The sequence below is a fragment of the Ambystoma mexicanum genome, chromosome 3p (genome assembly GCF_040938575.1).
Source record: "Ambystoma mexicanum isolate Mex_15411 chromosome 3p, UKY_AmexF1_1, whole genome shotgun sequence".
NCBI classification, from domain to species: Eukaryota; Metazoa; Chordata; class Amphibia; order Caudata; family Ambystomatidae; genus Ambystoma; species Ambystoma mexicanum.
Window position 1 is genome coordinate 818,395,911 of NC_090925.1, and position 24,530 is coordinate 818,420,440.

Sequence of the window (24,530 nt, forward strand, 5' to 3'; positions counted from 1 at the left end):
GGCACGCCCCGCTCTGGCGGCTTTTGAGAAGTGATCCTGAATCATGACATTGTCTTTCCTAACGTGACATTCATTAGCCCTGCAAGTATATATTTGTACACTGGGATACTTCCGTTTCTAAGAGCAAAAATAAACTATATATTGTCTTTACATGGCAGTGTTTTTCACCAAAAACTAATTGAAATCCAAGCTACTTTTGTTGTGTTATGTAAATAAGCTTTTGTACTGCCATAATAGCCACCATGGTGGTCTTACGATAAGGAAGCTTGCTGGGATAGTGGTGTGTTGTGCATCTACTCTGTAGTGCTTTAAGTGGCCCAGGGCTAGCTGGAACTCAACCACCGTCTCCAGATGATCTCCTTGACGCGGGGCCCTGCTGGTGCTCCCTCAAATGGACTTTCTCAACCTGATTTTCTAGCGCACTAATTAGGGCCTGATTCATGGAAGTGTTTTATAATGGTGCAATCCCATAGGAAAAGGTTCCATGAATCGGGCCCTAAAGATCAGTGACAATACTGCTTATTGCCAGTAGATGGCAGGATCAGCCAAGTTTAGAAACTCACCCTGAGTGAAAACCTTTGCAAATTAATTGTTTGTTTTTAACACAGAAAGGAAGGAAACGTATTATGCAGAGAATATATTGTTTTGATGTTTGCAACATATTATATTGCAGTCTTGCAATTAGAATGATTTCATAAAATAAATATGTAAGAGTCCTGTATTTAATTGAAAAGAGCTGTGATATTGGAGTGTACATTGACTTATTTTGTTTTGATTTTGCTTTTATATTTGCATATCTTTAGTCTTGCCAATTTTTTGACTGCACAGTAATTATATTTACCACACATAAAAAAAGAGTGTACCCCTTCTCATTCCAGGTACGAACACTCAAGCATCTCTGTGATGCCGCTAATTAGGGCCCGACTTCTCTACAGGGTCCTTATGTACTTGGGATTTTGGGACCGCAGCACACTCTCCCTGCCCCCAGCATTGCTTCATTACTTCTTAGGGTCCCCCCTGGATTTATTATCCCACTCTAAGGGTAACCAGATGGTGGTCTGTCTGTGGAGGAGGGGAAGAAGGGGAAGAAGTAAGAGGATTGGTGCAGCATCAGTTGAATAGAAACAAACAAGACAACCAATTGGAAAGGCACAAGGGGCTTGAGAGAGAGAGAAGGTGTCTGATTGTGGTTGTAGGTGGAGTGTGCATGTGTAATAATTGGTGAGGGATTGGCAAGAGTGCTGATAATGACAAGTGGGAATCAGAGCCTCCTGTAATAGCTATTTTTCTTCCAGGGAAGGCATTTTATAGTTCATTGTTGTGTGTTACTAGAATTAGTGGATGTGTGGCGCCTAGAAACACTTGTGTACAGGCGCGTTATAAATGCCATATCATGTCAGATTATGGACTCAAAATGTGCGCAAGCGCGCCCTTGAAGTGTGGAGTCCTTTTTCACCAGATACGGTTTTAACCATCTCTCAGAACAGCCAGGGGCTAATCTGGGTACGCCCAGCCAAGTGAGGGCAGTACAGGGGTCAAGGGATTGCCCCATACAGGTGAATGCGGGGAGCACACAAGGGAATAAAAGGAAAGGGGAGCAGGGGGAAACCTGGATCCACCGAGAGCCACACCACCTGGGCCCATTGGTGAGAGAGGGGGGTAAATGGTCCCTCTTGGGTGCTAGTGATGAAGGCTCCTGCCTGATGCTTGGGGGCAGCGGCTCGGGCGGCCTTTGGGTCCCTGCCGAGGAACGTTGGGCCCTTGTCGCCAGGCGGAGGATTGCCTGGCTTACTCAACCGTGCCCTGCTAGGTTGGCATTATGCAGAAGCTTGCCCTCCTCCTCTTAAAGGAGCTTCAAGTACGGGCAGCACATCTAAAGCCCGGGCCACTTTGGGTTGCAAACATTTCCAAAAGTGCTACTTAGTATCCAAACCCGCCCCCTGCAACACATAGCACCCCATAATATGGAAAAGCCAACAGGCATTCAAGAAACCCTGTGGTGCCGCGCTCATCAAGGCATATAAACAGCATTTAATACTCGGGCACCCTTGTGGTGTAACTTTGCCCCAACTCAAGTCATGTTCTCTGGCTCAGTGGACTAATGCATCCATTACAGGGGCCTGTGTTTGACCTCATGGTCACAGGTTCGAATCCTAGCAGGTCCACTCAGCCCTTCTTCCTTCCGAGGTCGATAAAATGAGTAAGTTGGGTAACAATAAACATCTGTTATTAGCGCCAAGATGCCCCTTTGGGGGTGAACGTGCTCTTTACAAATACGCCTGTTATGTAATGTTTCCTACAGAGCGTGTCTCTGCTGCACTAGTGGAAGAGCGTGGAAGCAGTGGAAGCATGGTGCAAGCGGGCTGTGGCTCAGGGCACAAGCAGGGACCCAAGAACGTAGCTGGGCTTAATTTAGGCTTGGTTGCCCTCACCATGCACGGCTGTGATATGATATGGCATTTATCACGCACTTGTACACAAGTGTTTCTAGGTGCGACAAGGGGGGGGGCAGAGGCGAGGACAAAACACTGATCTTACTAGGCCTTGCGTCATGCAGATCGCGCAAGCGCAGGGAAGTGGAAGGGGAGAAGTGCCAAGGGGTTATTCTTTTCAGCCCAAACCAGGCAGCCAATCCCAGGGTGAGTATAGTTCTACCCCACAGTGGTTCCTAATCGAGAGATGGATGTCCCAGGTGATGACGTTTGGCTGGTATAAAAGAGACCATTGTTTCAAGCAGAATGTGGGTATAAGAGTAGGAGATGCTTTGTGGAGTGTTGGTGGTGGGAACGGGAGGCGCTGGGGCAGGAAAAAGGCAGCAGAAGGCAGGCGCCCAGAGTGCAGAACGAGAATAAGGCGGTGGCCAGGAGGAGTGAGGAGGGTGTGAAGGTAAACATGGAGGTGACGAGGAAGAATATACCAAGGAGTGTGGAGGAGATGAGGAATAGGGAGGTGACGAGGTAATACATTGAAAGTAGTGAGGAAGGGTGAAAGAGAAAAAGGAGGTGGTAGGGAGAAATAACAGAAGGAGTGAAGAAGCGGTGAAGGGGAATAGGGAGTTGGGGAGGAAGAAGACCAGATGTAGTGAGAAAAATGTTGAGAGAAAGTCGGAGGAGACAATATGAGAGGAGAAGAGTAGCTATTCAGTAAGAGGTTGATGAAGACATTGGGAGAGGAGGAGGGGACTGAAGGTGAAGACTGGAGGGAAAAGTAAGGAAGGAGAAGATACACCCTAATATTGAGGGGTGTGGGTGGAGGAGAGATCATGACACCCCCCTCAAGGAATGGCTCCTTCTTAACACCTACATCCACACCCTCGCCACCCCTCCTAACCTGAGACTGGGCAACCTGCTCCCCATTCTTTCCTCCCCAGTTGCTTGTAGATCCCTTGCTTCCAAATTACCTGCCCTTCTCCTCCCATATTCTTAGTTCCCCTCTCCTTTGTATGGATCCCTTGTGATCTGCTTCCCTCACCGTGCCCTTACCTGTATCACTTGTAAAGCGCTCCATTGCTTCCTGAAGCTGTGTCCAAGGTTAATAAATACACAAAAAAATAATAAAAGGGGAACATACAATCCCATAGCAAAACATTGGGCTTCATTATGAGTCCGGCGGCCCGGGAAGTTAGGCGCCAGTAAAATGTAAATCCCCATTCCAATAGAGTCCCATAGGACTCTATGGGAGTGGGGACACAAGCACCGGCATTGTTGCTAACGGTTCCAGTGCTTCCGTGAACGGTCTGCTTACCGTGGCCGATGCACCCAGCATTTTCAGACCTGTTGAGCACCGTGGCAATGGCAGGCAGACTCTGAGTTTGCCGATCCGGAAACAAGGGTGCCGGTGAGTTTACCGGAACCCTTGTTTATGGACGGGCAAACTCCTAATGAGGCCCATTGAGGAGGAAAGAGAGAAAAGAAGGGAAAACATTCTGCAGTTTGTGTGCAGTGAATACAGAAGCCTGACCCGGCGCTCTATTTATCAGAAAAACAGCTGCTTCCAAACTTTCTCTCCTTCCGAGCCGTGAAGGGGCTCTGTCGGTGCTTGGGCGCTTCCTGGAGGAGGCGTGGCCCGACCATCTCACGTGACTCCTCACGTGACCCATTACCTCCTCATAGCGGCGTCCCATCCGCCCGAGGGGCGCATTCTGCAGTTTGTGTGCAGTGAATACAGAAGCCTGACCCGGCGCTCTATTTATCAGAAAAACAGCTGCTTCCAAACTTTCTCTCCTTCCGAGCCGTGAAGGGGCTCTGTCGGTGCTTAGGCGCTTCCTGGAGGAGGCGTGGCCCGACCATCTCACGTGACTCCTCACGTGACCCATTACCTCCTCATAGCGACGTCCCAGCCACCCTCGCGGCGTTAAGCCCGACAGGGGTAAAGGGCGCCGGCTGTTGTGCGGATATTTATAGGGGAGACTGCAGAGAAATTATCTCTTTGATCCCCGAAATCCTCCACGAAATAAAACCCAGCTTTCTGAGACTCAAAAATTGAATCAGCGCAAAAGACACATAAACGTGGCAAGTGCAGCCAAGACTGCCCTTAGCCGCTCCATGCCGGGCGTTACAAACACACCGAGCAAGAAGTCAGGGCCTCAGACTCGTAACAAAACCCTCCAGCAACGCCGCATGCTAAATCCCTGGACGGTCATGAGCAAGGAGTCGCCTCATGACGTAAAGGTAAGCAAACAAATTGTACACCTACAATCACCTATTGACATGGGGGAAAAAGGAGTCTCGAATGACGTAATTGAATTACGTAAGGTGTCCCTAGCAAACGTGACGTCGGAAACCCTAAACATCCATTCATCTGCAGGACTAAATGGGGTTACAACCACATCCAATACACCTCCTTTGATTTCTCAAAAAAGCCCAAAAACCAGAACTGTTCCAACTGACGACGTATACAATAACAACGACGACCTAATCCGCCCAGCTTGCGAGAAAGAATCTGCCCCGTTGGTGACGGAAGTGGTCCTGCATAAGACACAAGCAATGCAATCTATGAATGTATCGGCAAACACTTCAATGACAACGCCTCCAAAAATTGTTCTACTAACACTAAATAACTTAAAATCCCTTTCACAGTCAATATGTGAGTTAAATGAGAACAATTGCTCTCCTGTGTCGCCTGAGGCATTCTTTTCACCATTTGAACTTACAGATGCCGATTTGATGGCAGCCGTACATGTTGACTTGACTCAAATCAGCGGCGTAAAAGCAAATACTTCACATATGGTATTGCATGACTGTTTAGAAACAATTACCTGTGATCAGAATGGCATACCTATTCCATCAGAGCTTGAGTACACGGCACCATCTCAAATCACAGCTGGCAAACAAATTGAGTGTCTAATTGTTGATGTAGCCCCGGATATCCAACAAAGTTTCCATCCTGTTAAAATGAATAATAACAATTTAGAAGTGGGCGAGGCAAACAGTAGCAAAATCGAAAGCACTCATGATCTCCCACGCGCCTCGTTAAATGCCACCACGAGAAATCTGCATCAGATACAATTCCATGCAACCCATGGAGGATCAGCACTACCTGGAGGGAAAGTAAGACGTTTTCATCCTATGCCAAATGGAAAGCGGCCTGAAAGAGCCTCAAATCAAATCTTCATTGCTCCACCAATGCTTGTAAAAGAAAACAGCATTATAAAAATGCAGGCTAAACAGGGCAACACACTTTATGAAAAAAACCTACATGGCTCGATGTTGCCCGATGCAGGCTCCCTGCAACTGCCGCCGACAAACTGTGCTCGGAGCTTAGATGGCAATATGCAAGTTAATGAAATACCACATCACCTGCATATCGCTTCCGAGCAAGACCTCCATCGAAATGTAAAGTTACTAAATACAGCTGCTACAGCTTTGAGGGCACCCATGTCTGCATGCCGAGACAAAGATACTGTCTCTAACACACAAACCACAACAAGAAACACTGTCAAAGGAATAATGTCGGATCCAATCCTTGAAACAGAGAATCCATTCACAAGCACTCCCTTGGCATCTACAAGGAAAAGTAAATCTAACAAGGACCTTGATTCTTTGCGAAAAGCGGATCCAACTCCTGAAATGAGAGTGCAAGCTAAGGACGTATCGTGCCTCTCAGCAAGTGGTGCCGAGACTATTGGACAAACGCCAGCAAAAGCTAGCATCTCGTCAGCCGCAGCAATGCAAATACATAACAATGTTTTAGCGGCATCCTCTTTAGCCATGATCCCATTTATTAAACTTTATGAAGTCCTAAGCGAACGGTTACAGGACCAAGGTGCCATGCTGTCGAACCTAATTCAAAAAATGGAAGAAATTGAAAAATCCAATACAAACCTAAAGGCAAAAATACAGGCCGAGTTCGAACGTTCAACATCATGGCATCAAAGACAACATGACCAGGCCGTTCATAACAGCATGCAAATGGAGAAACTTGTAGATGGTCTCATTAATGCTCTAAATACAATACAAAACTGTCAAAGTCATGTGACGCGCAAGGATGAAAGCCCAAATACCAGCACAAAGAACACCAAAACTTCAACCACGACATCGGATGAAATCTCCGTAAAACAATGTCAAGTCATAATGGAGATCGAGAGTGCGACATTACCAGAAGCTACTGGATGTCGCCAAATAGCCACCAACAAAACAACGACAAATGAATTAAAGTCTCAGAACATCGGCGGGACACTGCGACTGACCCTGGCAGGACAACTCAATCTGGTACCCATGAAAGCGAATCAATGGACAACAGAACAAAAGATGTTACCGTTGAACCGCACCAAAAAGATCTACAAGTGAAAGTTGCCTTACCGGGATGTCATTTCTCTTCATTTGGCATCTTTTCTGGCTCTGCAAAAACAACTGCCACCACGTCCACTGTAGATGTAATCAAACTTCTTGATAAAAAAGAAAGTGGGATAACAATTAAGGTAGCAAAAAAAACTTCTAAAAGAGCAGGCTCTTCTAAGAAAAAAGAATTCATAAGAAACTTATCAACTCCGCCACGTCCGAGTCTGTTTAAACGTAATAACAATCCAAACAAGAAGATTTCTGATTCTGCTGCAAACCCAGCTATTCCAGTGTCCTCGTCTAAAGGATTTCACAAACCATCCTCGAAACGAAGAAGAAGCATCTCTGACTCTGAGACCAGCTACACTACAAACGAATCCACTTCAATCGATCTATGCGATCTGTCCACATATTCGATTGCCGAGGAACTGCCTGACGAATGCAGGTTACCGGGCACGAAAGAGTCCTCCGGACTGTTTTTAGCACAGGCCGTAAAACAACGGAAAGGCAAACAAGAAAAAACCGGGTCACAAGAAAAGCACCCAAATTCTGGAGGCTCTGTTAATTCCACTCAGGATCATACGGGGGAAAAGCAGTTGAATCTGAAATTTACATCCAACCAACGAACTCAACAGGTTCACTTTAAAAGTAAAGTACACGAGACTACACACACGGAAATCTCAAGTGGATGTTGTAAATTACGTCTGCAAAATATACAATGCGATGATGCGGAGGTTAACCTCAACAGGTCAAATATCATGAAACTGTTCAAATGTGTGCCGTCGTTACGCACAATCGTTTCAGACGACATACGCATTGTTGAGTATGCGACCAAAAGAAACTCAGACCAGGTCCTATTACACATCAACTCTGCAAGCGTGCGTAGCACGCTATTAAAGGCGGTTGATGAACTGCTATTCTTTGGGTTTGAAATTTCTCCGGAACCGGATCAAGATGAGCCAACTCGAGTGCAAAGATCAAACATGGGGAAAAAACAACTATCTAACCCAATTGACTCAGACACATTAAGACAGTCAATGAGCATCTCCGTGTCCTCAAGTCCAGGTCAATTAAAATACATCGAAAAAAAATAATCAAAATCAAACAAGGACACATCATTAGCCATGACTAGCTTCAAGGGGAAAGCCAATGGTACTTTTATCCTGGAACACACGTGGATATAAGCATTTATTCAATGATTTTGAGACACCACTTGAAAATATCTTCATCATTTGCTTGCAGGAAACATGGCTATGCACACCTCCTATTTGTGATGGATTCACTGTTCTATTAAATACAGCAGTTAAAAACACTAAAGGTCGCCCAAGCTCGGGCCTAATCACATTGGTAAGAATAACTCAATCTTGGTCATCTACGATATCATTAAACCCAAATCCGTACGTACAAGGAATTATCATACATACCTTGGAAAAAAATACCACAAAAAAACTTCATTTACTAATTATAAACATCTATTGGAACCCATTAAAGATCAGCACAGATGGCATAATTTCGGCAATATCACTACTAATTGACGACGCAATGATAACCTATAACAACTTAAGTTATCTGCTGTGGCGATATGAATTGCACGTGGTTCCAGCAAAATCACTCGTCGAAACAGTACCAGCAACTCGAAAACGAGGTGCTCGATGAAAGAACAAAAAGATGGCAAACCGCCATGAGTATTCGCGATCTTGTAATGTTAAATGGAAACGTTAAAGGAGACGTGACTGCCAAACCAACCTGGTATCGAGATGCCTCACATAGCATTCTTGACTATATTTGGCTCTCGAGGAACCAGGTGCCCAAGCTAGTGGATCTGCAAATAAAGCAAATGAACTATAGCGATCACAGCCTTCTTCAACTACGTATCAAGATGAACACAAACTTGCAAACACATTCATTCAAAGCCTCACTAGAAACCAATTGTCGTGGAAATCGTCTACGACTAAAAAGCAATCAAATTCAACGAATTGGGGAGAAATTAATGATTGAGCTAGGAAATCAAAGACCTGATTATATTCCATTGTTAACAGATTTTACCATTCCTGGAAAAAATTCATCAAAGTCTGGTCAGACTCATCGCCACATATATTGTAAACTATTACATGAAGCAAAAAAGGCTTTGCGGAAAGATCTGAGATTGATAAAGAAGCGAAATTCCAAGTTGGACGCCCAAAAAGAACTAAAGGCACGACGCATGAAGTATCGAAATTGGACAAAGTCACATGCAGCCATAATAGAGCAAGATCGTGCAGAGCATATGTTACAATTAATTATGACTAAAAACACACATGACATATGGAAAATCCTGAATATGGATCTCTCTAATTGCAACTCAATCCCAATAAACACCATAACAGGCGACGTTTGGAATAGGCACTTCTCTCTGGTGTTCAAAAAACCGGAATCTGAGGTTCCGACACCAAAACGCTCTGTTGATACTCAATGGGATGTGCAGATGAACCATGAGGAAATCGTCTGTGCTATTAACGCTCTAAAGATCTCACGTGCTGCTGGACCTGACTTGATTTCAAATATCGATCTAAAAAAACATCCAAACGAATGGGCAGACTTTATTGGTAAGCTATTCTTAAAAATCAGTCGGTCCAAAGAACTGCCTGAATCTTGGACATCGGCGATTGTGGTGCCAATTCACAAACGAGGCAGTTGGGACGATCCAAACAACTATCGCCCAATTGCCTTGCTAGACACCATTGGAAAGATCTTTGGGTCGAATTTACGTATCAAACTCGCAAAATGGGCCGAGATGTCACAAATCAATGACATCCGGCAAACTGGATTCACGAAAGGGACCGGAGTCGACGTAAATCTGCTCATTCTTACGATTCTAAAGCTGGAAACCTTAAATAAAAATGGCAAGATTCACCTAGCTTTCATCGATATGAAACAAGCTTTCGATGGTGTGAATCGAAGCTTATTATGGGAAAAATTGTCAAAATGGCTATGTCCGGCATCGATTTTAGAGCCTATCATTGCTCTACATGAAAACACTTCAATCAAAGTCCGGCTAAACAACAGTGGATTGTTATCAAATGAAATAGCTACCCACAAGGGTGTTAAGCAAGGTTGTCCCCTAGCTGCAGAATTATTCAAACTATTTCTAGCAGATCTGCCAATCTACCTGAAGAAAGTCATATGCTTCTCACCAAAAATATATCAAACAGCAATTAATTGTATAGTCTATGCGGATGACCTGGTTCTGATAGACAAAACCCAAATTGGCCTACAACGTCTCTTACTAGGCTTGAAATCCTATATGGGCATAAACCAATTGGAAATAAACTCACATAAAACCAAGACCACGTCCATTGGAAATATTAGAAGCAAAAAAGATATAGGTTTCAGGTGGAAAATCGAAGAAACTAATTTAACATCTGTCAACTCAATAAAATACTTGGGGATACAATTTAACAATTCTGTCTGTGAACAACAATGGACCGCAGAACTAACATCCAAAATGTCGAAGTTAGCAATACAAGCTGTAAAAATCAACAAAAATTTTGGAAAATTTTCTTTGGAACCCGTACTCAAATTCTACTTACAAAAAGTAACCCCAACAATAATCTTCGGGGCTGCGGCGGGTTGGAATATAAGCGTGCAAACTTGGCATGCCTTGGAAGGTCACTTTTGGCGGAAGGTCCTGCAGCTGCCACAGGCAACACCGCTATCTAGTCTGCGACAAGAACTAGCAATTAACTCCCTTCATATGAGAGTGGTCTGGAACTCAATCTCAATAATGCGAAAAATGACCCTAGATTCATCGACATCGGCTTACAAAAAATGGCAGTTCAAAAAAAGGCGACCTTCTCAATCTATGGTTTCACAAACTGTCGGCTTTTCTTACAGCCGCAAAAATAAGCAATCAAGAACTGCTCAATTGGCCACAGCTTGCAAAAAAGAAATTTGAAAACTGGGCATGGATCATAACCAATGAAGCAATGTCAAAATTAAAATCAACTGAGGAAATGAGAGGCGTGCACAGGAAATTGAACGAACCAGCGCAATAACTATTGCACTGTCCATCTCGTCATCACCGAACCCAATTCTTAAGGTTGCGAGTCAATGCTTTAAAAACGAAAGGAACTCTTTGGCAAAGAAAGGATAAATCTATCGACGATAATCTCTGTCGTTTCTGTAAACAGTCAATTGAAACAGTCAAACATCTGCTAATCGAATGCACTCAAACTGTCAGACAACGCTCACTACATCTAGGAAATTTTGCACCACAAGATGAAGATATGGAGCGATGGTGGAGGCGGATTATTTCAGGAAGTAACATAAGACTTGTATGTGCGACTGTGAATTATCTTGACTCGATTCTGAAAATGGACTCTTTTAACTAGAATTATCAGTAAGAGTCTGTTTTAGAAGACTGGTCGAACCTATTTCTTCGCTATGAAGTGATTTCTTCTGTTGAAACAAAAGTTTGTCTCTTGAATTCAAACTGAAGTTTTTCAATAAAAAAAAAAAAAAAAGAAAAGAAGGGATAAGTTAGGAGGAGCAGGGAATGGTCCCCTTTGATACTTGCTGCGGAGGTAGCCGAGGAAGGGTTGTTGGGCAATATTGCCAGCACCTTAAGACAGGAAGGTGGACAAGGCTCCCTGACACAACTTGTGGAGAAGCTCAGGATGTCAAATTCTGGCTGGAGATTCAGGAGAGGATCCCTGGAATTAGGGTGACGAAGCTCAGAGCTGTGCCACTTTATTGTAAGAAGTCATTCTGACTCGTGGTTACTAAATGTATGCCCAATGCTCTCCAGGATTAACATTTTGAGACGAGCTCTAAAACAATCTGGGGAGGAGTGGCAAGGCACTTGACTTAGAGTCACTCAGTCAAAATACTTTATTTCGGCTGAAGGCCATACAAGAGAGCACCCACAATAAAGAAACACATACTTTAACTATTTCCTATGCTTTAATAAACAGTTGACAATTAAAACGAGCTTGTAGCCGATTAAGAAATAGGAAATGCAACAGTGACAAATGAGCTAGCTGTGCTGATAAGCGTGTTTCTTTTCTACTCACTCAAATTCAGAGACATAGTTGAAAATGTCCTTCCCACTATCAAACCCCATGTGACATTTGCTTAGTTTGACATATAAGGGCTTGGAAACCGCTGGTAGGTTTTTGCCATCAGAGTCCCCTTGTTTGGATTTCCTGTCCTCATGGGGTCTCAAGGGAATCAATAGATTCGATCAACCTAATAGCTGTGGAAAATTATTATTTTGCTTTAAAAAACGAAATTTCAAAATACGCCACTTGGTATTGGCACTGAGGCACCAAACCTTACAGGTTCTCTGTGGCGGTCCTTTTAGTGACTACACTAGGAGCACTCTACCTGTTATAACTAGGTGCATATGATAACTAGATTGAAGCTTTAATGCTTCATAGTCCAGCTGACATCAACCCTTGCTGCATTTCCTGTATATCACCTAGTGATACCATGTGCCCAAACTTGTAAGGTATTCATATAGCCATGTTCAGTGCCATTTGGATCTGATAGTGGGCCTTCTTGGCAAGGTCAGCGATGTGAGGTGAGAAGGAGAGAGAGAGAGAGTCGAAGATGACACCCACATTTTTAGGATCCAGCCTTTGATTTACTGGCAGTGCTTTGGGTGCCTGGAACTGTTTGGAACTGGGACAAGGACTGTCTGGTCCCAATAAATCCTCATCTTAGCCAGATGATGTCTCTTGCTAGGCAGAAGGGGCATAGCTTGCTGTCCATTATTGGACATCCATAACCTGCTTGAATGGCTATCTTATGTTATGTTTTATGTCACTTTTTTAGCACCTACTGCCATTGGTATGGCCTCAAAGTGCTGTGGGGTTGAACGCCCTTTGCAAGAACGTAGTCCAAGATGGGCAAGGTGAAGGGTGGGGTTATAATATTCATGTGTGCATCTTTAGCCTGTACGAAGGAGGGTCAGGATGGCTAGGTACCTGGCAGCTACTCACACATCTGTGATAGAATTGGTGCAGCGACCAAGGAGGTGGCATAATCCGATAGTCTGGAGGGTCACATTATGTGACCATCTCTTCCACATTTTTGCATGGCTCTCAGCTGTTTTCTATGGGAATAGGAGGTGCTTGCTATGGGTGTGTGAAATTGAGTAAAGGTTATTGATTGGTAAGCAGGTGAGTGTGCTGAGTCTGTGTGAATATGTGTGTAAATTATTATGGCCGTGTGTGTGCTGTTCCATAGAGAGGGTGATACCTGTTTGGAGAAAAAACCTACTGCGCGTGTCATCAAGGCTTCACTGAGTTCCTTCAGAGGGGATGGTGATGTGTCCCCGGCATTCCTTCCAGGGGTGAGAGGTAATTCTTCCTGGCCATTGTCTGGCACAGTCGGACTATTGAGGGAAGAGCCAGGCTTTGAGAGCCTTCCCAAAGGTGAGAGGTTCTTCTAAGCGACGGATGGTTAAAGGGATCGAGTTTCAGATGGTGGGGCTTGAGCTGAGAAGGACGAGCTCCCAGTTCCTGTCGATTTTGTAACAAGTATGACAAGGAGAAGTGCTGCACCTGATCTGAGGATTCTGTTGGGAAAGTCATTTGTGAGTTTGTGTTGCAGGTATTCCGGTCCTGTGTTGCGGACTGCCCGGTGGGTGATGCACATTGCATTGAAAGTGGAACTTTGCCGAAAAGGGAGCCAGTGAAGGACGCTCAGGGCAGATGAGAAGTGCTTGCTAGGGCCCAAGTATAGAAGGACCCAGATGGCTTTGTTTTGTACCCATTGGAATTTTCTTAGCTGGGATGTGGTGGCTCCCAGGTACAGGGTTTTGGCGTAGTTTAGGCATGAATGGGGCAGATGTTTCTCATTGGTGCACCTCAGCAGCTCTCTGACTAGATTTTGTAGAAGAGAGTGTCTGGAGCCATTTTGGTAGTCACCCACTGAAATCAACTCTGAACAACGAAGGCAATGCAGAGAAGAGCCGAAAGACTCTTGCAGAGGGAATAGGCATTGCCAAAGCCAGCCACCGGCAAAACTGTGTCCCCTATTCTGCAAACAGGGAAGACCTTTGTTAGTGCCTTCCTTCTCTAGACTGGTAGGTTTAACGGGTCTTGTATCTCATGTCCTACACTGCTGTCCTCCTGTCAGTGGGCTTGGGAAGGGTCTGTGTAGCATCCTGGGGTCTGAATATCCACTGAAGGGACTTCATCGTTGAACTGGACACCGTCTTGCCTGGAAGCCTGAAACTTGGCTGATCTTCATCCTGCGGACCGAAACCTTGTTTCCTGCAGCAACTGCCCTTAAGATCAGAGACTGCCTGACACTGATCGTGGTAATCTCACCAACTGGCTGCACCTTCAGAGTCCTGGGAAAGTTTCTTAATAGTGGGAGTCACAGTGGTAATCTTTCAGTGTTGTCTGTCAAATTCAGCTAGTGGCTCTCTGGATTCATGCTTGCACCAGGGGATCAGAAACACCAAAATTCCAGACCCAAACCTAACACCCACAACACACTCTGCATTTGTGACATGTGGACCACCTGCACCCAGACCAAAGGCATGATTAGTTGGCCTCAACGATCCCTAATTACATGGGAGTGGTATTTTCATGAATTGGAGCTTGGGGACCAAATTGTACCCTCCACCTTTGTGCAAACCTTGCCCCTTAGGGATTAAACGGGTGCATAGTCCAGTTCCTATAACTATCCTTACCTGACCATGGTTGCGGTGTCCTGGATCAGGAATACCTTCCTGGGGACCCCTCACCGAGCAGTCATTTGAAATGACTCCCTTCCCTCTGGGAACTGATTTTCTACAAAAAAAAGTGTGCTTTAACTCTTTTAAAAATCTAAACGCAGGGGGACTTTGTCTTCCTAAAGTCATATCCAGGAACTTTCCTGTGAACTTTGTCTTTAGAACATTTACATTTTAATTACTCTGCTAGGAAAGGACATATTACATTTTGTAAGGTAACTGCCTTATGATTAGAAGGCATATCTATTTTATTTTACTAACCCATTTTACTTTCCCTCACTTTCCTTAAAACAGTAGTGCTATTGTTATTGTTTTGCATTGGTACTAATAACTGTGTGAAATTCTAAAGTGTTATGTAGTTCCCTGTGGGGAGCATCAGACTCCCAGGGAGCACTGCACTGACACCCAGAGCGAAGCGGCGAGGAGTGAAATGGCAGAGACACCACCATAATCCGTCACGGTGGGGAACCAGGCACCCGCCGCATTGGGATCACAACCCGCTCTGGCGGGGAAGCAGGCACCTGCCATAGCAGGACCACGACCCGCCACAGCAGGGAAGCAGGTACCCGCCGCAGCAGGTGACAAACCACAACGGTGGTGAAACAAGCACCCACAGCAGCGGGAAAACAACCCAACACAGTGGAGGGAAAAGGGGCAGCAGCGAACATACAAACAACCGCCACGGCGGGAACAAACACACCTCTTGCAGGAAATCAAGTGCCTGCAGCAGCAGAAACCTACCTGGAAGGCCAGAATGAAACGGGGAACCACATAGGAACATGGAGAAACAGCATAACAGGGTCTGGCACAGGTGGACATGAGGGGAGAACGACAGCCATTTCAGGGGACGGGATTTAACCTGAAAGGATGGGATTCGTGGCAAAGGAGAAGATGGATTGTTCGCAGCAGGCAGGATGGGCTATAGAAAGGAAGGAAAGGCCTGCCCTCGCAACATGAGGAGCTACTCTAACTGAGGAACAAAAAGAGGAAGTACGGCAAATGCTACAAACTCAAGGCAGTACATTCTCCAACTTACCGGGAAGGACCCAATTTGCTCAACATGCTATCAATACCAAACCAGGGCACATGGTCCGCATGAGACCATATAGAATACCCGATGTAAAATGACAAGTAGTAAGGAATGAGATCGAGGAAATGTTGCGGATGGGCATCATAGAGCCTTCAGTCAGCCCATGGATTTCTCCCATAGTTGTGGTGTCCAAATCAGACTGCTCCACTAGGTTCTGTATGGATTTCAGACAATTGAATACTGTTTCAAACTATGAGGCCTACCCTATGCCTCGGATTGATGCACTTCTGGAAAAGCTCAAATCCCGCCGTTTCTTAAGTACCATCAACCTTACAAAAGGTTATTGTTAGATTCCGTTGAAGACCCAGGACAAAGAGAAAACAGCTTTTGCTTGTCCTCACAGTTTATATCAGTTCAAGGTGCTCCCTTTTGGTCTTCATGCAGCCCTGTCAACCTTTGAGAGGTTGATGGATGTAGTTTTACAGCCCCATGAACCCTGTGCTGCAGCCTACTTGGATGATATCGTAGTGGTCAACAGATCTTGGAAGGAACACCTTGTCCATCTAAAGAAAGTAGTAACTGTCCTAGCAGAAGCAGGCTTAAATATCAAACCCAAAAAGAATGTCCTAGGGACCACTGAAACTAAACTCCTGGGATACCCTTTGGGAAAAGGAGTTATTCGGCCACAAGTCAGCAAGGTGGAAGCTATTAAACGGATATCCCTACCTCAAATAAAACAGTGATAAGGGCATTCCTTGGGCTTTTGGGTTACTACAGACACTTCATACCCCTGTTTGGTACACAGTTAACAGATGATCTGTGAGGTAAAAGCTCTGGTGACCTGTCTTCGAGCCTGTGGCTCATCCTGCATTTCACTGGCTGAAAGTGCCCATTTCCACAAATCCGGTGGTATGATGTCCGGATTTTGAACAGCATATCTTTTTTCAGACAATTGCATCCGGGCGGGGGGGAGGTAAGGGGGTTTAGGGGCTGTGTTGTCCCAAGAAGTTGACAGTGGGCTATTCCCCATCTACTTTGTGAGCTGAAAGCTGCTTCCTCATGAGGTTCCTTGCTCCACTATTGAATGGGATTGTTTGGCTATCACATGGGCTGTTGAAACTCTACGGTATTAACTGCTTGGACAGATGTTTACCCTTTGTAGCGACCATGCTCCACTTCAGTGGCTGTCTCGGCATTAGGATTCCAACCATAGGGTGCTGCAGTGGTTTTTTATCCCCTCAGCCTTTTGACTTGTTACTATTCATCGGCCGGCTCGGTTCCAGGTGGTGCCAGACTTTCTGTCTAGATGTGGATCCATGACTGGTCGGCCTAGGGGGGTTGGTGTGGGGTTATGTGGAGAGCACCACACTCACGGGGAGCAACGCACTCACACCCAGAGCGAAGCGGCGGGAAGCAAAATGGCAGGGACACTAGCACAACCCGCCACGGCGGGGGAAGCAGGCACCCACCGCAGCCGGCACACAATCTGCAAAGGCGGCGAAACAAGCACCTGCAGTGGTGAGAACACAGCCCTATGCTGCAGTGGGAAAAGGTGCCTCAGCGGATATACAAACAACCGCCACTGCGGGAACACAGCCATCCGCTGCAGGGAATTGAGTGCCTGCAGCAGCAGAAACATACCTGGGAGGCCAGAATGAAACGGGCAACCACACAGGAAAATGGATAAACATCCCAACAGAGTCTGGGCCAGGTGGACATGAAAGGAGAACGGCGGCCATGTCAAGGGGTGGGATTTACCCTGAAAGGATGGGATTGGTGGATGCCAAAAAGGAGAAGATGGATTGGTTGCAGCAGGCAGGAGGGGCTATAAAAAGGAAGGAAATGCCTGCTACACTCTTGCACTTTCTGCCTTGTGAGACGTTGCGTTGCCCTAGGAGGACTCCGAGTTGGTGGACCTATCAGGAACCTTAGAAGAAGGGAGAAAGGCCTTATTGCAATCCATTGGTCCAGCAGACGAACTGGACAACGGAAGGGGATGAAGTAAAGCCCATTCGTTTATTTTTTTGTTTCCCTTTTAGAGCAACTGAGACGTGAATAAATAGAATCTCAGTTTACCCTCTGTACCTGCGTCCTTTGTTAAATCTACACCCCCCTTTAAGGCTACCTATAATATCCATAAGTGTTTAGATAACTGTGTATGCAGTTTATAGTATTGATTTGAAATGCATCCATTTTTGCCTAATAAACGATATATTTCTATACAACTATGTGAACCTCTAATACTCAACAGTCCCTATGTGTTGCTTATTGTACCTACATACCAAATCCTTGATCTCCTAAGCTCAAGCCTTTCTGCCCACCCTACACCAGCCACCCAGAGAGAGTTTGGTTAGACCAAGTATGCAAAACCCTTGTTTACCCACTAGGTGGGCCTCTCAGAATCTCCCACCAGTGCTGACTTTGCTAATCACTCCTACCAAATGTCCAGGCTGTGATGCTTCCTTGCACAAAGTCAGGTTGACATTTTTAGGCTGTATGCGCGTTGAAACAAGGCATAAGTGACCATCAGACCAAATTAACTTTTACTTACTCCTTTGACCCTGAAACAATACACAAGAGAACAGGGGAGCAAAGCCCCTTCTACTTCCACCCCTAGTCCACAAACGTCTACGAAAAGCTAATTTCAATAAGCAAGAAATCTGGGACAAACTAGAAGCAAATTTAAATGAAGGTGGGTTTTGAACTGTGTCTCCTCTGCGTGCGATACCCACCTGGGCTGAGGCTGGGCTATTCTGGGAGTTCACCTGTCTACCCTTGCCGACCTGCCTCGTCTTCCTTTCTCAACCTTGGCTGTGGTTAAATTGTCCTGTTAAAAGAGGGCAGCAGGGAGATCTTCTGGCCAATTGGAGGGTAACGTCTACTTACCAGTTTACATTACCTTGTCGGCCTCTAAGCAACATGACATCAATGTGTAATGACATAACAAAATATGGCATAATATAAACCTGATGTAACACAACAAAACCAGCATTATGTCCACACAATGGAAATGGGGGAAAACATGTAAAGAAGTCAATAAAAAAAAAAACAGCTGAAAACGACAAAGCAATTTGTTTACAAAAATGAAATTGGTAAATGGCGAATTAAAAAAGGAAAAACACAAGGGTTGAAAAGTGTTAGTTTTTTTTTATTGATTTAGTTGACTTAACAACTTTTCAATATAAATTAAAATTTCATTTAAAAATAAACATACAAGGTATTGAAACATAACATGTTATTGTTGACATGCATATGAGCTAACAATGACGCAACAGAGTTAAAACAAGACGAAACAACAAGACGAATACAACCATATTTACATCATCCTATCAAATAATTAATTGCAACTAGTGGAATTTAGGTTTGCAGTTGTACCCCCCAAAAAATAAATAAGAATTATCCAAGTTTAAAATGATCAAGATGTAAAGAAAGTAAAAAATGGACTGTCGCAACTTGAAGACCCAAATGCGTCGAGCCATAAATATATTCCCAACATTCATTGCAATCAAACATGGAAAGAGTCGAACAGTATTTATGAAAGTGCAACTGTCGCTGACTACTTAATTTAGGGCATTGAGTAATGAGATGTTCTATGGTTTCAGGACATTCAACAATTCGACAATGTTAGGTTTTGATACAGTGAGGGAGTGAGTGGAAGTCCAACAGTTCGTGTGCTGGGGCAACACCCCCCTAAAAGCAAAAGGATGTGTACATCAAAAGCACATTTCTTTTGTTGGCATTTCTGACTAAGATACATTTGGGAACAAAACACATAGGGCCGTATTATCATATGGCGGAAATTCTGTAATTCTTCTGTGGATTTACAGCCAACCTTGTTTACCGTTACCGCCACTCAGTCGGCTGATTTACCACCATATTATGAGCGGTGGCAAAGTTGGATGCCATATGACTCCAAGGGGATTTTTGCAAATTTACCACAAGCAATCAGTACTTTAAATGGTTGAAAACACCAACAGTCTGCCCTAATCCTGGATCTGGTGTTTGAGAAGGGAGGACCATAGTCCGGAGGAAGGCTGGTGTTACAGAGTGATTGGGGTCTGGGTGCTTGAAAGTCCACAGCCCGTCTTCCAATATCCTGGCAAAGCTGAGTCCTAGGCAGGCAGGTGTGTCACCCCTGAAAAAACCCTTTTGGGATTCTTCCAACTAGACTACTGCTTTGGACGTACAAGGATATATAGTTTACTGTTTTGCAATTTGCAGCACCCCCTCGAGTCTTGATCAAAACAACTTCTGTGCCAGAAAAGCTGGAGTGTGAGGAACATGTTGCTAGACAATGTGACCATGTCATTAAACACGCCATATTAGCAAAGAACCGCCTTTTGCACCACCGACTCTAAGGACTCCTTTCTTCAGTCAGCCAGCAAAACACAGATAGCTGGGAAGCTCATTTTCCTAATGCACCTGCTGGACAGGGTGACATACTAACATTGGGTGGGTCTGCTCCGCCGGCGCCTTACCCCTATCCTTTTACCACTAGAGGTCGCTCCATGGATCTCATCCAGGGGAAAAGTCCATACTCGGTTATATAGTTTGGGATGAGTAAGTTATGCACTTGAGCAATGATGATTACCAGTATGTAATCAGGGCATTATACTTAACGGTGAGGTGTTGATAGTTTTAAGTGACATTTTTTTTGTCGACATTTTTTTTTCGAAAAAAATGACTTTTTACATTATAAGTATAGGATGTCGACATTATTATTTTCGATATTTTCTTTTCGACATTTTTGTTTGTCGACATTTTTTTTCGACATTTTGACTATAAACCATACTTAACTTCTCATGAGTTGCACAAAAGAGGATAATGCCTAAGGAAGAGGCTACTTCTACCTGGTGGATCATTGTAATTGGTGCTTCATGGCTCATAACTCCAGCTGTATCTTCATTCGTTCATGTTAAAAACTTGATGTTTTATGGATATTTTCTTTTCTGTTGGATGAGTAGATAAAGAGGAAATAGACATAATAAATATTCTCTGTTCCTGCAATAGAATTTGACAACCATATAACAATGACTGTATGAGTTGGCTATGTTACGATTTGAGCCTGTATTTTACAGGCTGAACACAGTTGTCTTGGGCAAGTGCTTAAACCACTGAGCTGTCTCACAGGCCTAGACTGTGTGAGCTACCATATCTGAAAAGTGTACCCTACTGCTGGTTGTATCTCTTATTTTGGGAGAAGGAGTAGCACAACTAGCTGACAAAACATTGTTTACCAAATACCTAAAGCTGTGCCTTTTTTCTTTGCAGCGCTCAGCCCCCCAAGGGTGTACTGCCTCCTGACCTCCACGCCATGGCAGGCCAGCATCCAGTGGAAAGAAATTCATCAGTGTGGTGGGGCCCTTGTCGCATCCAACTGGGTTTTGTCCAGCGCCAGCTGCTTCAAGAAGTAAGGAGCTAAAACCAGCAACCCTGTTTTAAGCACTACCTCTGAAAGGCCAGCATTGAGACTGAGTTAGTCCCACATCAGGATTGGGGATGTACGGACTGAATAGTTGAGGCACTGTGCCTCAGGCTTGTCAGTGTTTTAGAGACCCTTTTTAGTGACATAGATCTGACGAGTGACTTATTTTGTCACAGTCTAAGGCCGCACCTACCATATAATTACCTGGATCTCTCCCTCTGACTCTGCAACCCTTGCTGCCCTTTATGACCCTGCCTACACCTTCACTCACTCTCCCCTCCCCACTGGCAGCAGTGGTGGTGTAGGACTGTTTTCATCCTCCAAACTTCCTATCGCTCCTCCTCCCCTATCTCCTGCTAATTCTCCCTCATCCAAATGCACCTTCTCCACAATCACTGCCCCCTATGGCATACATATTATCTCTGTCTACTGGCCACCTGGTCTGGTAGGTCAATTATTCAACCACTTCTCCCAACTAATTGACTCTCTCCATCCCGATCACCACCTCATTGTCTTTGGTGACTTCAACCTCCCCCTCCTTCTTCTACCTCACGGCTTCCTTTCAGCTCCCTTCCCCAAGTATAAAACGGTTCCCCATTAAAAGTCTCAAAGTTTCCTTTCTTAGATTTAGGATGCAATAGTCTTATTCAGGTCTCAGGGTTTCCTTCCCCCCCAAGTCAGAACTCGGGGTTCCCTTCCCCAAGTTCCAAGTTGCATAGTTCAAACAACCTTGGAGAGGGGAAATGCTCCCGGTCCGGACTCAGAGTTTCCCTCTCCAAGTGTCAAGTAACACAGTTAAAAAATGAAATATTCCTGGATAAGGCTCATGGTTTCCCTTTGAGTGACACAGTTCAATAATAAATGTTGGTTTAGATAATTTGCAGCTTGAATACAGGTCGAACATATTGCTGTAAATCAGGCTTCAGTTCCTTTGTGTGTTCTTTAAAAGTCACATTAGATTTCAGCATGCTGTGGTTTGTTCAGAGTTATATTCCTTTTAGCGCTTCAACAAATAATGATTGGTTTATAATGTTAATTCAACATTTATATAATGGTGTGCTCGATTGTAGAGTTTCTGTCCCCTTTTTGGGTTCCAAAGGCTTTCGTTTGGTAGCAAAGTTTTAATTCAGGTTGGTCTTCAGGTTGGTCGATATTCAATAGTTCGCCTCTGGCTGATGGTTTATTTTCACTTAATCTATTTTTTAATATTTGTTCTTTCACTTCAATAGTATTGTTCAATGTTCGTAGACCTTCAAAAACATGTTTCTCGTCACACAACACTCCGCTTCAAAGTATTCCCATCTGGTTGATGAATGAAAATTAAAGGTGTCAGAGACTTTCGATAATGTGCTATTCTGACGCACGTGACCACTCCGATACAAGATACCCCATCGGTTTGGTATTTAACAATGAAAAGGATCAGAGGGTTTGCTTTCGAAAATGTTTATCTTCCAAAGCACGCAACCACTCAGATAAACAATATTCAGAAAATCAAGAGTTCACACACGCATTCCCCCGGGTTTCTCAATCACCAGAAATTCACTGGTCGCTTTAAGAGTTTGGGCTGCATCGTGGATCACACAGCCTTCTGCCTTCAGTGTCGGGGGTTCCAGTTCCTGCCCCTCAAACACTTCTGTGATGATCCTCCACCACAGAGGAACTAGCACTTCAAGCAGGAAGGAAAGGGACAGCCTCCCAGCACGACTCCCTTCACCTTCTTCGTTCTGCTCCAGGGAGTTCCAAATCCCAGGCCACGCTGTAGGTTTTTTCACTGCATTCACTGACCTCTTGGTCCTTCTCCTGTCGTTCCCCTTTGCCACTAGGTTGGGCTCTCTTTACACACCTGCAGCCATTTAACAGGCCTCAGGTGTGGATGACCAATGAGCCTTGACTGACCACAATTAAAGGGACATGCCTGACCTTCACTGCTCGTAGCAGGCAGCTTCCTTGTCCCAGTACTAGAATGGTAAAAGAGAATAGTCTTCATTGCTCTTAGTTTCCTCTTCTTCGTCCCCCCAGTATGGTCAAGTGTCAATTATAGATAAATGAAGGGAGCTGGCTTCATAGCCCATAAAGTTTGGGGAAGGGTTGATTGGTTGTCACTGAGGAAAGGGAGATAACATGTCTCACCCAAGGGGACCCGACTCCCAGTCCCCAAGGACCTCCACTCAGGTGATCCTCTCTCGCTTCTCCGCCCCCAGGGTCGAGATCCAAGAGCAATTACCTTTCCCTGGCCACCTGCGCAGAGGATCCAAGGGTTCTAGGAGTGAGAATACCCTCAGGTTTCTCACACTACCCATTCAAATGGAAACTCCCTTGACCTTATGCTCATCTCCTCTCAACTTTCCGCCTCTAATAACTCCATTGCTCCTTCTCCCTCTGATCACACTACGATCTTTGCCTCAATTTCTGCTCCTACTTCTTCCTCACTTTCTCGTGAAAGTTTCCCTCCTCCAAACTCCCTGACGACCTCTCTGACCTACACCACCCTCTCATTCTATGCTAACTCATCTTTTCATGCACTGAAGAAGCCTTCAATAACTTTAACACTGCTCTTTATGCCCCAATTTCCTCTCAGTACCCTCTGACCACATTCACACCTAAATCCTCCCCTCCATGGTTCTGGATTACACCTTTCCTTCGCACTCTGAAAACAACAGTGCGAAAAAAGCTTTGCACTTGGCAAAGGTCAAGACACTCTTCTGATCTCCAACTGTATCTCACTGCTCTTCAAAACTATTCCTCTACTCTTGACTTTGACAAACATTACTTCTATCTCTCTCATTTTGTCTCAATCCTCCCAACCTAGGCACCCCCAAAACTCTCTCAACTTCATTCTCTCACCTCCTAGACCCACCTCCAACTCCTCAACTCTTTCTGTAAATGATCTTGCTTTCTACTTTATGTCAAAAATGTCTTACATTGACGATATCCTTGTTAATCACCTTCAATCCCCTTCTCTTACTCCACCACTCCTACCATCCTCTCCCGCTACTATGTCTTCCTTTGCCCCCACGAACCCTGTTGAGATTATTGCCCTACTCCTCAAAGTTAACCCTTCCTGTGCCCTCACTGGCCGTCTATCCCCGCACATTGTGAAGCACATAACTACCAGCTATGCTTCACATCTTAATTCCCTCTTCAACTCCTCTCTTGACAATGCCTCTTTTCCGTCATCCTATAAGACAGCTACTGACATCCCTCTCCTTAAGAAGCCTGGTCTACATCCTAACTGTCCTGCCAACTTTTGCCCTGTCTCTCCTCTACCACAATATTCCAAAATCCTACAGCGAGTAGTATTCAATCGGCTCACTGAGTCCCTTGATACTTACAACCTCTGGGACCCGCTTCAATCTGGATTTCAGCCTCTGCATTCTACTGAGACATCTCTCCTCAACGACAGCAACTTCATCTCTTTCTCTCGGCATGCAAACCTTTCACCTATTCTTATTCTGCTCAACATCTCTACTACTTTCGATACTGTTGACAATTTTGACTTTCTCTGTACATTATCTCCCCTTGGCAGGCCCTTGCATGGTTTGCTTCATCACTTAGCTCCAGACACTTTCA

At 44.8% G+C, this 24,530-nt stretch overlaps 1 protein-coding gene across 1 annotated transcript in view; it reads left to right on the forward strand.

Annotated features, from left to right (window-relative positions):
- LOC138580938 (chymotrypsinogen B-like) overlaps nt 1-24,530 on the forward strand; it is a 137,173-nt gene that overhangs the window by 37,479 nt on the left and 75,164 nt on the right. Inside the window, exon 2 of the mRNA XM_069651872.1 lies at nt 20,807-20,945. Coding sequence (XP_069507973.1) covers nt 20,807-20,945 — 139 coding nt within the window. The remainder of the gene's footprint in view (nt 1-20,806; nt 20,946-24,530) is intronic.